An 18,049-nucleotide genomic window follows, 5' to 3' on the forward strand; every position below is an offset into this window, starting at 1 on the left:
ATAGATTTAGTAGACTCAAGTGGAGATTGGGGTTTGATGGTTGTTTTGTAGTGGATGCACGTGGTAGAAGTGGCGGATTGGCATTATTATGGAGAGCTGAGAACCAAGTTGATGTACTTAATTACTTTGATCGACATATAAGTACATGGATTAGAGATGTGGACTCTCCATCGAGATGGTTACTAACAGGATTTTATGGTGAACCAGATGTAGCTAGGAGAACTAAAGCATGGGAATTTTTGGAATCTCTAAAACCAGATTTTCAAAGTGCTTTGTGTGTCGTTGGGGATTTCAATAAAATTTTGTTTAGTAATGAGAAGAGGGGAGGGAAGCCGAGGAGGGAAGCGCAGATGGTTAGGTTTAGAGAAGTGTTGGAGAATTGTCACTTGCATGATCTTGGTTTTAAGGGACATATGTTTACTTGGAGTAATAAGCATGGGAATTGAACATATACGAAGGAGAGATTAGATCGAGTGACTGCTAATCCTATTTGGACTAGTATGTTCCAAGATTATGGGATTGAAGTGTTAGTGGCTAGAAGCTCGGATCATAAGCCTTTACTTATGAAGTTTAGAGGTAGAGAAGAGGAAACTCGAAGAGGGAGGAATTTATTCAAATATGAGGCAAGGTGGGAGTTAGATGAGGTGTGTGGCAGTGTGGTCAAGAACAGTTGGAAAGAGAGGGGGTCAACTTATGATCCTATGCGTAATGTGATGAATCTACTTAAGAGGTGTGGTAGAGATTTAAGGAGATGGAGCAGGGGACGGAATATGAACAAGGGGAGGGAATTAAAGGTTCTATTTGATCGATTGAAGACACTACAGGAGACTGAGGATGAATATAACATTCAGGAGGTGAAGGAAATTCAATTGAGACTTGGTTTTCTACTGGAACAAGAAAATATTACATGGAAACAAAGAGCAAAAAGGCATTGGTACAAAGAGGGGGATAGGAATACTCGTTACTTTCACGCATGTGCTACGGAGAGGAAGAAAAAGAATGCTATTAAAAGGGTGAAAGGAGAAAATGATGTGGTGCGAACTGATGTAGAAGAAATTGCTAGAGCTTTTCAAAGTTTCTTCACAAAGGTGTACACTTCTTCAGACCCATCTCTAGAGATTATAGAAAGATGCTTGGAGAATATGGAGCCTCGAGTTTCAGCTGAGATGAATCTACAGTTGGATTCGGTTTTCACTAGAGCAGAAGTGGATGAAGCAATCAAACAAATGGGCCCTCTTAAATCCCCGGGACTGGATGGCTTCACGGCAAGTTTTTTCTAGACTCATTGGGATGCTGTTGGTGACGAAGTTAGTAAAGCTGCCCTTAGCTACCTAAATGGAGAGGGTAATCTTTCCTCTTTTAATTATACTTTTAATGCTTTAATTCCTAAAGTAAAAGATGCTGTGAATGTTAGTGATTTCCGACTTATTAGCTTATGTAATGTGATGTATAAGATTATTGCAAAAGTCATGGTTAACAGGTTGAAGAGAGTGTTACCTTTAATTATTTCTTGTAACTAAAGTGCATTTCTACCGAGACGTTTGATCACTGATAATGTTATGATTGCTTATGAAATTCTTCATTCCATGAAAATTCACAAGAAAGGAAAGGTGGGAAGTTTAGCTTTGAAGTTAGACATGTCCAAAGCATATGATAGGGTCGAGTGGAGGTATTTGGAGGCTTTGATGGTGAAGCTAGGATTTAGTGAAAAGTGGGTTCAAATGGTGATGGAGTGTGTCGGATTAGTAAGCTATGCAGTTTTGGTTAATGGTATTCCAGGGGAGATTTTTTGTCCAGAGGGGGTTGAGACAAGGTGATCCTCTATCACCTTATCTCTTTATCCTTTGTGTTGAAGGTTTAAGCTCCTTGATTAATGCAGCGGAGAAGAAGGGGGATCTAAAAGGTGTTTCAGTGAGAAGAGGTGGAACAAGTATTAATCATTTGATGTTTGCGGATGATTGTATTCTTTTTTGTAGAGCAAAGGTTTCTGAATGGAAGAAAATTAATGAATTGCTGCAACTTTATGAGGCAGGGTCAGGTCTGATGCTTAATAAATAGAAATCTTCTTTCTTTTTTAGTTCTAATACTAGAGCTAACGAGAAAGGGGATATTATTCAAGAAGCAGGAGGTGGTGTGTGTGGGAGCTATGAAAGGTATTTGGGGTTACCAGCTTTGGTGGGAAGGTCTAAATTGAATACTTTTCGAGGAATAAATGAGCGTATATGGCAGAAAATTCACAGCTGGAAAAACTCATTTCTATCACAAATTGGAAAATAAGTATTTATCAAAAGTGTATTACAAGCTATATCTAAGTACATGATGAGTGTATTTCAGGTACCAAAGAATTTATGTCATGAGGTTTCTAAAATTATTGCTAAATTCTGCTGGGGTAGTAGGGAGGGGGAGAAGAAGATTCATGGGAAGAAGTGGGATACGATGGGCAAATCTAAAAGTGAGGGAGGTATGGGGTTCACGGATTTGGAGTGTTTCAATGAGGCTTTGCTTTCCAAGCAATGCTGGAGAATGATGTAGTATCCATCTTCTTTGGTGGCAAAGATTTTTCAAGAAAAGTATTTCAAGAGGAAATCCTTAATGGAGGCTAAACAAAGGAAGGGTGCATCTTTAATTTCGAGGAGTCTATTTTCAGCAATTGAATTGTTGAAAAAAGGGTTAAGATGGAGGGTGGGTAATGGCCAAAATATAAAAATATGGGAGCATAAATGGCTTCACTCTCCAGAAACTTTATGTGTTCAATCCCAAGTTAGTAGGCTAGATCGAGATGCAAGAGTTAATGAGTTGATTGATGAGGAGAATCACAGTCGGAATGAGTAGTTAGTTGCTGAAATGTTTACTGAGGAAGAGGCAAAACAGATTTGTAATATTCCTATTAGTTTCCTTGGAGGACCCGACAAGAGGTATTGGGGTTATACAGGTGATGGAAATTTTAGTATCAGGAGTGCGTATCATTCTGCTCTAAATCAGAAACATATGCTGCAGGGAGAGACTTCTATAAGGAATGGTTTGGAAAAGTGTTGGAAGAAGCTTTGGAAATTGGAGGTACCAGGGACTGTGAAGAGCTTCATGTGGAAGGCTTGTCAAGGGGTGTTACCAACACAACAAAATTTGTATAAGAAACGAGTGGTAAACAATCCAATTTGTATGGTTTGTAAGCAAGAGGCTGAAACAGAGATTCATGTGTTATGGAGGTTTGTTGCGACAAATGATATCTGGAATGATGCAGCAAGTCCAATGTGGAAATGGAATGTGAATGAAATGAATTTTTTAGAACTTTGGATAAGGTGTACAGAGACACTAAATGATGTTACTCTTTGTTGGGTAGCTATTATGTTGAGGAAAATATGGTTACGTAGGAATGGTTTTATGTTTGAAGGTAGAATGACTGATCCAAAAGTCTTGTACTGGGAACTAATGAGCTGATGGAAGAGTTTAAGACAGTGCAGGTGAGAAGGCAAGAACGAAAGCAAGGAGGAATTAGTTCCAATAACACTAGAACATGGAAAACACCATTAGCATGTTACATTAAGGCCAATTGGGATGCTGCATTACACGAAGATGTTCAGGAAATGGGTATTGGCGTTATAGTTCGGGACTTTGAAGGAGAAGTTCTGGTTACATTCTTCGCTAAAAAAAGTTTTAATTCTAAACCAGTGCTAGCCGAATGCTTGGCATTATTTAGAGCAATGGTTTTGTGCCATGAACTTAACTTAAGCAATGTAATTTTTTAAGGTGATACACAAAGTGTTGTGAAGGTAGTCAATAGTAAAAAAGAGAATTGGCTTTGGTTTGGGAAAGTAGTGGACGATATCAAAGAATTGCTTAAGAGAAGACAAGAATGGAAGGTAGTATGGGTACCAAGAGCAGGAAATGGTGTTGCACACAAATTAGCTAAGTTTAGTTTTAATTATAGCGATGAGATTGTAATGATCGAGGAGAGTCCTGAGTTAATCTCAGGTAATGTCTTGTTTGACAAACTCTGTAATTGATCTATTATTATTAATGAGAAGTTTCTTTTAAAAAAAATTCATAATTACTGGCCATGGGGGATTTTAAATTTATTAGAAGTTTCTATTTTCAACTAATGAGTTTAAAGAATTTGTTAAACACGTTAAATATTTAATGTTCAAATTCAAAGATCTCTACTCCTACATGTTGAATGATCATCACTCATTCTAAGATTTAACTTTTTGTGTTATATCCTTACAAACACATGCACTAATTAAAGCCATAGTCTTGCTAATTAAGCCCATATACAATAACTCCTAGGAGCACTACAAGAGATTTGATTTTTAGAAACAGGATTTTTCAGAGACTAATTAAATTTCATCCCTAGAAGTACTTGTTTGAGATGAAATTTAAATTTTGTCTCTAACCATGGATGCGGTTTTTTATGCTTGTTCGAACTAAACCTTCTGTGACGAAATATATCGTCTCAAAAAAAGAAAACCGTTCGAACTTAAAAAAAAAATCATTCGAATGGTTACATAACTGTTCGAATAATAGTCGTGGTGGGAAAGTATATACAATTGTGCCGGGAAAAGTTCGAACCCATTTGAACGTGATATTTAATCATTCAAACTGAAGTTTTGGTGGGAAGTTATAAATAAATCTAGCGAGGATGTTGCTATATTGTTCGAACACTCCAGTACAAGTTAGAACTGTATTTTAAATCACGTTCGAATGTTGATATAAATGTTCGAATAATAGTCGTGGCAGGAACATATACATTAAATGGCAGGAACATATACATTAAAACATGTTCGAACGCCACATTTATTCAATCGAACCAAGCTTTTGGTGAGAAGTTATAAATAAATCTGGCGGGAATGTTGTAACACAGTTCGAACGGGACTTTTTTGTTCGAACGAATATATTAAAAATTCGAATGCTCATAATAGTCATTCGAACGGTACCGTTTAATTATAGAAATTTATTGAAAGGCATTCAAATATTTTGAAAATAAATATTATTTGAGTTTATTAGTTTTCATTTTCAAACGATAAAAAATCTAGCTATATGGATTTATTATTATTTATGATAAATTGAAATATTTCAAATTCCTAAGAATTTTATATAATTAATTTAAAAATTAATTAATGACTTTTATTATGGTAAATAAGAATTACAAATTAAGAAAAATTACCTTTGAGGGAGTGTCATTTTTTATATTATCATGAACAGTAAATAAAATAACGAAAATGATTTTTGATAATAAAGAAGCTAGCTATATATAAGAGATAAAAACGATACGGTAACAAAATCAACAACGTTCGATACAATACAAGAAGTCAAATAAAAATTAAAACCACTGGGTAAGATTATCCAGGTCCTCTCCTCCTGCATGACAGAAATGCTTCCCTCAATCTCTTACAGTGAAACCATAATGGGCACAATGATCCTGTCCACCATCCTCTTCATCTCCTGGAGCAAAATTATGGGATGGTCCTCAAGCAAGGATCGTATCTACATGATAGTAGCCCCAGCAGCCAGTCTATCAACAGCGGCATGAGTAGAAGCTGGACCACGCTCCGTGCCTCTATCTTGTGCCACTAGAACATTAAGGTGAGCCTTCCGCAAGTGGCCCTCACTTTGCTTAAGGTGATCTTGTTAAGGGGTCCAATTTGTGGTTGCCTCCACTCAGCCATCAGCACATTAACCCCCAATTGGATTAGGAGGTTAGAGATCATCAATGCAAACAGTAGACTACCTCCACTCGAATACCATGACTCAGATTGGATGCAGAGGAAATATAAAGGTAGATCAATCGGCTCTCCTCATGCTACTCAAAGCATAAATTGAGCTCATTCTATGCCCAAGTCAGTCTTGTGTTTCCACGGATCAATATTATGGGAAACAATTATATTCAGCATTCAAAAAAATGTGATACGATCTACTTGTTTGATGACCTTGCTGCCATCATATAGAGGAGCGGAATCGTCATGAATCAACTGATGAATCTCATCGTCAGTGGGACCATTCGACTGGAGTCTCATCCTCAATGGAATATCCACCATCTATCCCTTCAGCCGGTTGTTGTGCAGGGTATGCACCAATCTCGCGGGGGATCCCAAGAAAATCAGCAATAATGTCTGCTGAGATAGTAATACTCACTCCCCCAATGGTAAACGTGAAGGACTCCTCATTAGCCTCCATCTGACCTATGGCCCGATAAAACTCACTAATCATGTCCGAATAGGCCACACCCCTCAACTGACAAAATCGGGGCCCATCCTCTATCACTGATAATAAATGGCATACATTTTGTTCATGTATTTTTGTGGGGTTGATACTAAATTTACGAGACCGGACCAAAATTATGAAGGTGGACAAATGGGAGTCTCATCATCATTTTTCGTATTTTTTTAAACTGTACATCCCATAGGCACACAAGGGGCTGTGACCTATGTGGACGAGAGTTTGATTGAGCTAGATGATATATCTTGAATAACTGCGCAGAGATTGACTACAACTTGAGGTTAGTGATGAATCTTCGTATCAATATAAATTTAAGTTCATGGAATATAATATAACTTGATACAAATTAATAGTTAACTTGAACATGCGCAACGAACATATATAGCTACTTCACCTGCATGGTGTAACTGACGTAGAAAAGAAGCACAAAGATGAATTTGCCTCATGATTTGAACATACAGTATTATTGTAAAAGTATCTTATTATTTATGAACTTCATACCACTAAACTTCACTTTTTTTCTATCTAATACTAATATAATTAGAATAATATTTATTGATGTAGGTTGTATCAAAATATGGTAAAAATTCAGAAGAAATCTCACCAGAACTGAATGCTCTGGCACGTCGTCCATCTAGGCGGGCCATCCAATACTCAGGATGTTTGGTGCGTGGATATAGATTTCACACGGCTGATAGAGAAGATATAGAAAAACTCAAAATTGTGGAGTCATAATCGTAGGAACTCATGGGGAGGATAACATTGATTTCTACGGAGTTGTAGAAGATATCATAGCATTAAAGTACGTGGGGGGATATATAGTCTGGTTGTTTAAATGTAATTAGTGGGATATCTCAAATCCTAGGTTGGGAGTGCATAATAATGAATATTTTGTGAGTGTCAATACATATCGCACATGGTATGAGAACGATCATTTCATTCTCATTTGCCAAGCAAATCAAGTTTTCAATTTAAATGATCTGGAGTCCGAGAACCAATGAGAGTAATGGAGAATTTTGCATCAAGAAATGTATATTATTACATTCCAGAGGCAGACGAACAACAAGAAGAATTTGATAGTCCAACAAATGAAGAAGCATATCAAGAAAATGAATCAGACATCAATCTATTTGTTGATCTAAGCCAATATGACATGGTCTCATTGCGTAGAGAAGACGTTCAACCATAAGTAATTGAGGGTGGAATGTCAGAAGAACATGAATCAACTGAACTGTCTAGTGAGGATGAGGGCAACTGGTCCAGCAAAATTAATATTAAATGAAATTAATATTCGTGTAAGTATCATTGTCATAAATATCCGTAACATTTTTTAAAATAATAATTTATTACAGTTTCAAACAGATATGTCTCCCAAACGCAAAGCAACTCGTGTGCCATCTCCATCCATTACGGACTCCCCAATTGGTTCACCTGTCATGAATGGTGGGCCAACATCATCAAACCCAGAAGAATGTATTTTACCAAATTAAACACCACATTTATTGCTCGATTTGACTTTCATACATTTTCAAGATATTAGTATTTAATGAAAATGTGATTTAATTATTGTACATATATATAGCTGTTGTAAGTAAGCGCCGAGGTCGAAGCACTACAAGGTGTGTCTGCATAGAGAAAGTAAGGAAATGAGGAAAAATTAAAGTTGATATTCATAATGATCACACCGGTGACTGGGGATTCGGTAGTTTGGCTTACTTCTTATGTAGGTACCTTTACTCACACATATGCACCAATGGCTACATCCTCCTAAGCTAAAGTTTCCCAACATGTGAAAGACCACATCAAAAATCGTTACCTGGCAAAAATTTAAGTATAACATGTTAATTTATAATTAGTTTGTATTTATACTAACTGTTTATAATGTTTTGAAATACGACTTTGAACTTAATTTTGGCCGGCAAGAGGATCAACTAACAGTTGAGGAGCTGATGTCCAATGCATTCCAGAGGTACAAATGTCGATGTCATGCACACTATCAGAAGTTCAGTGCTGCAACAGAGGCGCACCAAAATTCATTTCAAGCAATACCACCAAACGAATGGGAGAAGATTTGTAATATGTTTGAAGATTCTACTTGTCAAGCAATTTCGCTTCTATCTTTTTTTATAGTATATGATAGATGTATTAAACATATAGACATAATGTTTTCTTCTTTTTAGCAATGGCGTATTGAACAAAGCAAATACATCAAATTTAACGATACACTATTATACGGATTCTCCATCTTTTCATCATCTATCTAAAAAAATTGTAACGTTATACTAGTCATCGTCAAATATTAACATATATACCTTTTTATTTAAGTTCTAATATAGATTTCCCTTTTGCAGCAAAAAGAAAATCCTACTGACTATAATCTGACCCAATTGTATACTAAAACGTATAAAAATCGTGATCGTATTTAGACCAATCTCGAAGTAAAAGCGAATTATGTAAGTTTAATCTTTTTTAATTCAATTTTCTAATAATATTTTCGTTACTTATACTAACTTTACTTTTTTTTTTTTTTTGCAAGAAGATGATATCACTTAAGGAAACTGTTGCGGATCTATCTAATGAATTATCTGTCTATGATACTCAGATCTTTTTTCAAATTCTTAGACCACGTTCTGGATATTTGAGGGACTTAGGACATTGCGTGAAGCCATCATCATCCTCTTCTCAAGTAAGATCGAATGACAAAACTCAAAAATTAGAAGAAGTAAGGCTTGAGATAGAACATTTGAGGTCTAAAGAAAAAAAGTTGATGACCCGATTAGATCATGCAGAAGAAAACATGTAGAAGAAACTGAAGATTCAATCCCAAAAATTGTTTGAACAGTGGCAATCAATGATATCTCAAAACTCTATACTGTCACCTCAATCCTAGAACTTATTTTTCTTTAATTGTCTTTTTATTATCCTGTCCTAGAACATTTGAACAAATGTGATGTTTAAATTATATTATTTAATATTAGAATCGTATTTTTAATTAAAAGCAGTTATGTAGTAAGAGTACTGTTCGAACGGAAAATACCTAGTTCCAACAATAAATTGCAATTTATAAAACTGCAAGCTTTTTACCTTGCGTTCAAACCGGAAAACAAAATTATTTGAACAACCTGAGAAAAATCCAGTCCATTCGAACCAAAAAACATAGCATTCGAACGGACTCCCATTCAAACAGTCCTTTTATATTCGAACGGGCAACAATCATTCATATTAATTATGTTCGAACAACAATCTGTTTGTTCAGACAGACCCAGTCCATTCAAACAAGATCAAATATTTTTGGTCGTTCAAATCAAGTTTCTGTACCTAACGGAAAATTTCCATTCAAACTGGTTTTTGGGACGAAAATGTTTCATCTCAAAATGAAATTTCCGTTCGAACATCATCGACTGATTCCGCCCAATTTTGTCCCTAAAAGTATTTTTTTTGGGACAAAAATCAAATTGCATCCTAAAAAACCTTTTGAGATGGGCATTTTGAGACAATTTAGAGACTAATTTTTTTCGTCTTAAAAAACTCTCTGAGACAAAAGTAGGGTGATTTGTCTCAAAAAAACCATTTCTCTTGTAGTGAAGGTGACTAATAAGTGGAAAGTCGAATGGATAAAGGAAAGATCAGAGTTTGGATTAGGTCAATGAGATGGAAGTCCAACAATTTTGATGAAAGTATAATTTGATTTGAGGATATATATGTGTGTTTGTGTGGAGAGAAATGAGGTAGAACACGTAGGAGTTGGAGGCTGGTGAGAGGGGTGCACCGTGCATGCAAGACCACATAAATTAATTAGTGGGGAATACAGTCTCTTCGCGTTGGCAAGAAGCAAGACGATAAGACCAAGGGCTTTTGTTAGCTGCAGGGGTCCATATAGATATGTCTCTTACATGTGTGGACTTTATATATACAGGTGCGTGCGGTCCTCCTTAACACATGACATTTGTATGCGTTACGTACGTGGTGCATCTTTTCTTATGTAAAATGGTATCTATGCCATCCACACATGGACAAAACGACATTAACTCAATCTCTGTGATCTTTCGAATAATGAGAGAGAGAGAGAGAGAGAGAGAGAGAGAGAGAGAGAGAGAGAGAGAGAGAGAGAGAGAGAGACATAAAACTCATAGCTCACAAGTCTTGAGAACGCGCGTACGTACAGGTCAATGTTCACGTATACCTATATATATATATATATATATATATATATATATATATATATAATGAATTTGTTCCTTGCTAGGTTTGGAGTCTTGGACCCTTGTGCCAGCTTGGTTTTATTTGTGAACAATAAGCAGGTAATTCGGTGGACAGAGTGGCTAGCTAGCTAGCTAGTGGGGTACGGTGGCTTTAACTTGTTTGAGGACTGGACCTAATTTTTCTTTCTACGTACCCAAAACCAAAATAAATTGCTTAATTTCCGTGCATGCATGCATGCATGTTCCTTTTTATTTATACCACCTTTATATATATATATATACTTTGTTATTTTAATTATTTCTTTTTTTCACATTCCTAGCTAGCTAGCTACCTGCATATTTCTTTATCATGTGGTCGAATTAAACGCTCACAAATCTTAAAGGAGATGCATCTTCTTGATCTATATTTATGATTATTTTGAAAAACAAAATCCTCGCTCTCAAGTGCTAGAGGACCGGGTCGATGTAGAAACTAATTAAATTATACAACCATTTCCACATGCAATGACTGAAGGAATTAAAGAATTTGCTGAGTCCATTTCAGACTTCGATCGACTGATATATGGATTCTGTACGTCGTCTAATAATATTTTATAATTAATGAACGCTACTATTCTTCTATATATCTAATTGTTTATATGATATATCAATATCATGATCCATAATTATATATAATATTTATTAATTAACAAAAAGAAAATGTTATTATGACTCTCAAATGTGCCAACTGATCATATATTTTAATTTTTTTATTTTTTTTAATGATTAAGAAAATAAATATTAGAGATAAAAAATGATAAATTACACACATCATTTTTACACACACCATTTTTTACAACACATTACACAATCATATTTTAAAATGAAAGATAATTTAATAAAATACTTGATAAAAATAACATTACTTTATAAAAATATATTTATTTTAAAATATATATTATAAAATATGTTGTCAAATATATTATACGAATATCATTATTCGATTAGAGATTAATGTTCAGCCTACACCCCCGACCCCTCGTTCAGACAAAAAAAAAAAAAAACAGCCCGAAAGAAAAAGAATCCCGTACAGAATAATTAAAGCCCTATTAGCTAGCTAGGGACCGGATCGAGAAGGCGCGCAATTGACTATAATCATAAATTTATAATGATATGATAATGTCGAACGAAATACCAAAATCTTATTAGGTAAATAGATCATATATATGATTCTGTTCCATTACAATTGCACGCTGAAAATTAATCTTTGATCCATCTTTTTGCTATTATATTCTTCAGAGCCATATATATACATATATATATATATATATATATATATTGTTTGCAAATTATTCCCGCAACATGCATGATATGTTAATGACCGAACTGCGATATTTAGGATTTTTTCTCGTGTTGTTATGATTTTTAGGATTAAAGATTTAATTAAAATATAATATGTAACACTAGTCTTAAGATTTTTGAATCAATGATTGGACTTTTAACAATTAGTATTAGAACAGAAACCACGTCACAGGTTCAAGTTAAGAAGAGAGTAACCTTATATAGGCTGGATTAAAATGTCTTCATACTATAGATGGACATAGTATTAAATCATTGAATATTAATAGATCATGAGTTAAGCCACCAAAAGGTAAAGAGCTACCACGGGATTAATGTTGGTAAAGTGAGCCGCTATAAACGTCGGATCTAGAAGCGTAGTGGAATGTTATGATTTTACGGATTAAAAATTTAACCAAATTAATATATATCCAACAGTCATAGAGTTTTTGGATCAATTATTGGATCTTTTTAACACATGCCCATATAGATACGTATTAATTAATAATTCTTGGGGAAGTAATCAAAAGATGGAACAATGACCGATTTATAAGTCTGATCCTTCCCTTACAATTATAATGACTTCGTTATTTTTTTGGTTACTATATACATTGTATTCATTGATCTTTTTGCTGCATAACGCTTTTTCTTTTCTTTTTTCTCATGATATTATAGCTATCTGAATGTTTTCGGGGAATCCCTGAAAAATAATGATCAGATATTAACAAGCTAGCTAGCTTAAAAGCTTAATTTGTGATGAATTTACAAGACATGTAAGCATCATGTATATTTTGATACGGGATCTTAGTTGGAGACTGAAAGTTGAATCTCCTAGCTAGCAGATGGAACCCCTCCATTATGAAGTGAAAACTAGTCCTTTGCCAATTATTTGAGTGTCAGATATGGCGTGAAACTAGTCCCATCTCTCCTGCTCAAAAAACAGAAAAAAGTTGCAATATCTGATCTCCTAGTCTAGCTAATTTCCAGTCCTACAAAAATTATATCGGGATCCATAGATTCAGACCTTAAATATTTTTTTATATACTTTCATTAGCATGTATATTGTGATATTTATATTGTTTTAAAAAAATCATATCTAAACATGATAACTCGATATAAATTAAAGGAACTATATATATATATCCGTTAATTATATATATATATTGATATATGACCCAGTTTTACACAAATAATTTGAGAGTTTCGATCCCCTCCCTCTTTAATCAATAAATTAAGAAACATAATATGTTTAATATTAAAAACGAAATTAATATGGGAATTCAAGGGAAAATGGAGAAAATTTATATGTAGAACAAAATAAAGTACTAGATGAGAATAAAGAAAAGTCTGAGTGCATGAGATCAGTACTTAGAGATCATCGTCAATAGAGAAGGGTAGTACTATTTAAACGCTTTCAGTTTTTTTAATATTATATGTTTGTGTACGTGTTCATATATAATTAATTACGTACGTTGTAATTTTCAAAACTTGTTATAAGTTTCAAACCTATAAGATTCTTAAGTAAAAATTGATCGGAAGATTTGAGATTAGAAATTGATCAGTTAATTTTAACAGCAACACAAGTACTACGTGATCATCATGTATTTATTTATAATTAACTATATATAATGAGAAATTTTATACATCAGTCACTATTTATTTTTATATTGTAATTTTGTTTTTCATAATGTGAGGATATTTTCATATAGTATCAAGTGTGAAATAGTAAATAGTGACTAATAAGAAAAACTTTTCATATATAATACGCCTTCAGCAATATCTTAGGTTAAAACCACATATATTAACCAATCCTCACGCTTGGCTTTAGTTTGTAATATTCTTTCTATTTAAAAATCAGAACTTTCGACCAATGCCATGTTCAGAAATTAAAGCGCAGCCATTGATCTTAAAATTGGCATCTCCCTTTTCAGAAATTAGCTAGGTAGGTACTCTTCCTTCTAATTGTACTAGAGTAATGGAAAAGGAAAGTTTTCCGAGTTGTCTAATTGTCATAGTTAGAGTAATGATACTCATATAACATATTTTATAACTATATTTTAAAATAAAAGTATTTTTATAAAATGATGTACTTTTATGAGGTATTTTACAAAAAAGAGTAATGATATCCACAATAAATTTCACAACTATATTTTAAAATAAAGGTATTTTTATAAAATAATATATTACTTTTATAAGATATTTTATAAAAATATCCCTCATTTTAATGTTATACATGAGACAGTACTTACAATATTTACTAATGTCGATGCATTTGGATTGCTAGATTTAATGACAAGGGATTTAGGCTTCGTTTGGATCCCAAACTTATCTCAACTCATCAAAGCAACTCAACTCAACTCACTTCAACATTTGGATTGCTAGATTTAAAAAATAATATTCTAATAATATTTTATCATCTCAATTCAACTCAACTCAACTCACTTCAACATCCAAACACAACCTTAAATTTTGTTCTTTAAAATCCAAATCTTCAATTTGAATCATATGGTAAAATTTGGATTTGAATTGACATCAAAGCAAAACACCTTCAACGCCTTAGATTTGAATTCGAAAACTAAAATATTCATACTAATCTAGCTTCTATTCAAACGCCGCAAGTAATTAAGGCCTCGTTTAGTTACGCAGTTCAGATGAGATTAAATATTAATTTGTTAAAAGTTGATTAAAATATTGTTATAATATATTTTTTGTTTTGGGGTTTGAAATTTTTGAATTTTTTATTATATTTTGTGTAGAAGTTTGAAAAAATTATAATAATTATATGAGATGAAATGAGATAGTTTGGTTTTGTGCAATGCATGTACTAGGTCTTGATCATGTTATTATTTATCATCATTTGAAGATTCTTTTAAGCATATTACATCATGAACCACTATATATAATAGATAATTTAGTATTTAATAGTCTACTATTTATCAGGAGATCATCAGCTAATTACGTACGAAAGTAACTAAAATTATGGAAGCTAGCAATTGTAACTTCAACAAAGAAATAGTAAAACATGCATGTGACAAAAAAACTAGGATGACATGCTGATTGCCCTAAGATTTTGTTTCCTTGTCACATGATATGGTAAAGAGAATCGGTGCTTAAAGGACCATGCTTGTCAGATAAGATTCTGAAAGCATATGATATTATTTGAAGCACAATGATGCCTTGCTTCTTGACAATTTCATCTCCATCTAAATTAACCTTACACATGCATACCTTAATTAGGTAGGCTTGTATATATAGTTGCTTTGACCATGTGATATGTTTGAATGGTTCCACATTAGTTAGCTACATAGCCTTGTATAACTTGGATAGTCGAGGAGGGGCTTAAAGCAATTATACAAGCCTTTTTTTTTCAAAGTCAGTCTAACCAGTGTCACAGTGTGGGACTATTCGAAGTTTTTATATGGACTCCAAAATTGGTCATTTCATCATCTGAAATTGACATGGTTTAATGTGATACATTTAGAATGTAAAGTTATTTTTATTGTAAAGTATATCTAACGTATCATATGAACGCACGTCAATTTATGGGTTTAGTTTGTAAAATCTTTATATATATATATATATATATATAAGCTGTTGATGATACCATGCACGTTAGAATGATCTCAGGAGTGGAAATTAAAGGGAGCACATGGAGGATGATATTAGGTCATGATGTCGGTGCTTCTGCTCACTTTGGGACCCTACAACCTATAGTTAGCATGCATTTGTACTCCTTTTTGTAAATTGTACACACCAACTTGCACAATGTTTGCCCCTTAATTGGCTCACCAAAATATTCCGCCATCAACTTCCCAGTCAAAAGTGAGCATCAAAAACTCATTTGGGATTTGATAATTTGCTGTCTCCAATACACGTCAACTACTCAAATGACGTCGATGATTATTTAAAATATGCTATACGACGTGTGGTTAAAAATGAAAAAATTTATAACGAAGAACATGTCTCTAGAAAGTTATAAAGCCCATGGCCGACAATCGATGTTCATGTTTCAGGACAAGCCTAGGTGCTAGAAATATTGTGGTAGTCGGTAAGTCGGTTGGAATACCAAAAGGAGGTACCCTGAAGAATAGATAAATAGTGGGTGACTGATGGTTATGTCAAGGGAAATGCTGTGGTGAGATAGCTGGCCCAACAGAATGTAATGAGATAAAATAAGGAGTAAAAGAAGGAGAGGAAAGAGGGGAAGAAGACCATGCACATATAATTATGACAACTTAAATAGCCACTACTAACATACTTCTTTGGGAAACCCAATGCACAAGAAATCAAAACTATAACACTTAGTTTAAAAAAAATGGAAAATTGGACAGAAGTAATGATAACAACAGTGATTTTTTCAGACAGTGAGCCTATAAGCAGCCAACCAGACAGGCTCCCAATTCAGTAACGCTATGTTCCCATGGCCACTTTCCATGCACCTGCTTGGCCTTGGAAGTTTCCCCATTCCCATCTCATTTCCAACACCGCCACTCATATCCTCCTCCTCCTCCTGCTCATCAATATCAGAATCAACCAAAACTTGTTCTGCTTCTTTTTTAACAACTCCAGTTTCCAACCCTTCTTCTTGAGCAACTTCTTCATTCTCCTCCTCATCAAATCCTTCATCTTGGACCAACCGAAGCCTAAGCCTGCCATCTCCACGCTCAGCATGAAACAGTCCACGAGAAGACCGGACTGTAACAGCTTTCAAAACAAGCCTACCGCCTTCTCTGTGAGGTTTAACTTGTACACCATTAGAGCCACTAATGGATGTCAAGGGTGGAGGAAAACTACGGCAATGATTCAACTTCTTCGACACCCGAAAGCCGTCCAATTTCGAAGACTGCTTCCAGGGACCAGTTTCAGTAACTACTGAAAGCAAAGCGATTTCATCGATATTGCTTTCTGTGAAAGCACTACCTGTCTCGCTGCACAAGCTTTCTGTGCACATTCGAAGGCTTTCTTCGCTTAGCCTAAAATAAGAGCGGTTAGCATGTGGGTTCACATACACCTTGTCATTTCCGGTGTCTTGTTCTTTTGCATAGAGTGAATTTTTGGTGAGAGCCTGGAGAAAACTCCAGCCACACGAATTAGCACCACTCGAAGACATGTTGGTTCTATCAACCATGAAATGTTGAATGCAAAAAACAGAGGATGATGAAACAGAGAGTTTTAGTACTGGGCTAGAATGGAGTTTTATGAACTCAAAGGTGAAGAATTTGGATAAAAGACGGGAACTTAAGTGAAACCCACCACTTGGTTTGGCTGAAAGTGAAGATCCATGGGTTTAAAAAGAAGAGAGAAAGAGAGAAACGGGAAAGGGGAGGAGGACCGAGTGACGTGAAAGAAATGTGAAGGCGTGAGATGAATATATAGGTCGAGCCCGTTGAGAGAGGAGGGGGGCAGGAACTTTTTAAGCCCACTTGAATTTACAACTTTACTCTGCCACACGTTATAAATGGAACAAGAAACAAAAAAACAAAAAACATTAACATTAAATTAGGGAGAACACTTTTTCTTAGTTCGGTGGTAAACACCGAGAATGGTGGACCGAGTCGAGATCAGTTCTATGTTCATCCCTGACTCGGACTCGCTTAATTTGACAGGAAACACCAAGTTTTTTTTTTCTATTTATGGACGAAACCCAAGCTTTTTCATCTATCGTCGTTTCAGCTTAAAGAAACCCACAAAGTACATGATTCTCTCTAGTATTTTGTGGTTGGGATTGCTACCTTTCCCTATACATTTCTGCTTTACACTTTACCACTATACGCTTAAATTTTTCTTCTTCTTTTTTCCTGCCGTTGTAATTTGGTCGCTGCCGGTTATGTTGTGGTTGCTGTCATACAGTCCAATGTTGCTTGCCGCATGTTGCGGTCCACTGGTCGTGATCTGGGGCTTCTTATCAAAAGTTAGATGAAGAACTTTTTATTGAAATGAACTCATTGAATTGGATTATTAGTTCTGTTTATACACAGGAAATCAGAAACAGGAAACCGCGGGAAATAATACGTGATGGAAAGTTGAAACTGAACAGATTATGCCACAAACTTGCTGAGTCAGCATATACAAGTTACAACTCTTGGATAAGCCAACTGCACCACCAAGCTTTGAAACTGTACTTTCTTTGCTGCTGACAGGTGATTGCTAAAACTCACCCACAAGATAATTGCTGACACATGACTCGTCTTGCCAAGTAACGTAGGTAAATTTAATTATTTATATTCTATCTTACACTTCTTGTTTAGACAGTGAAATGAGATGAGTTGAGTTGGAATGGTTTGTAAATAGTAATAAAATAATTTGTTGAAATTAGA

At 34.7% G+C, this 18,049-nt stretch overlaps 1 protein-coding gene across 1 annotated transcript; it reads right to left on the bottom strand.

Annotated features, from left to right (window-relative positions):
• Positions 1-15,946: 15,946 nt before the first annotated feature.
• LOC109018688 (protein FANTASTIC FOUR 4) lies at positions 15,947-17,124 on the bottom strand. Its single transcript, XM_019000836.2, has one exon. It carries the CDS (start codon positions 16,858-16,860, stop codon positions 16,090-16,092), a length of 771 nt encoding a protein of 256 aa, XP_018856381.1. The 5' UTR covers positions 16,861-17,124; the 3' UTR covers positions 15,947-16,089.
• Between the last annotated feature and the right edge of the window lie 925 nt (positions 17,125-18,049).

The sequence above is a fragment of the Juglans regia genome, chromosome 11 (assembly GCF_001411555.2).
Source record: "Juglans regia cultivar Chandler chromosome 11, Walnut 2.0, whole genome shotgun sequence".
Classification (NCBI taxonomy): Eukaryota; Viridiplantae; Streptophyta; class Magnoliopsida; order Fagales; family Juglandaceae; genus Juglans; species Juglans regia.

Bases quoted from the DNA above. Each gene is read 5' to 3' on its own strand.
- LOC109018688 (XM_019000836.2), bottom strand. From the start codon at position 16,860: ATGGTTGATAGAACCAACATGTCTTCGAGTGGTGCTAATTCGTGTGGC.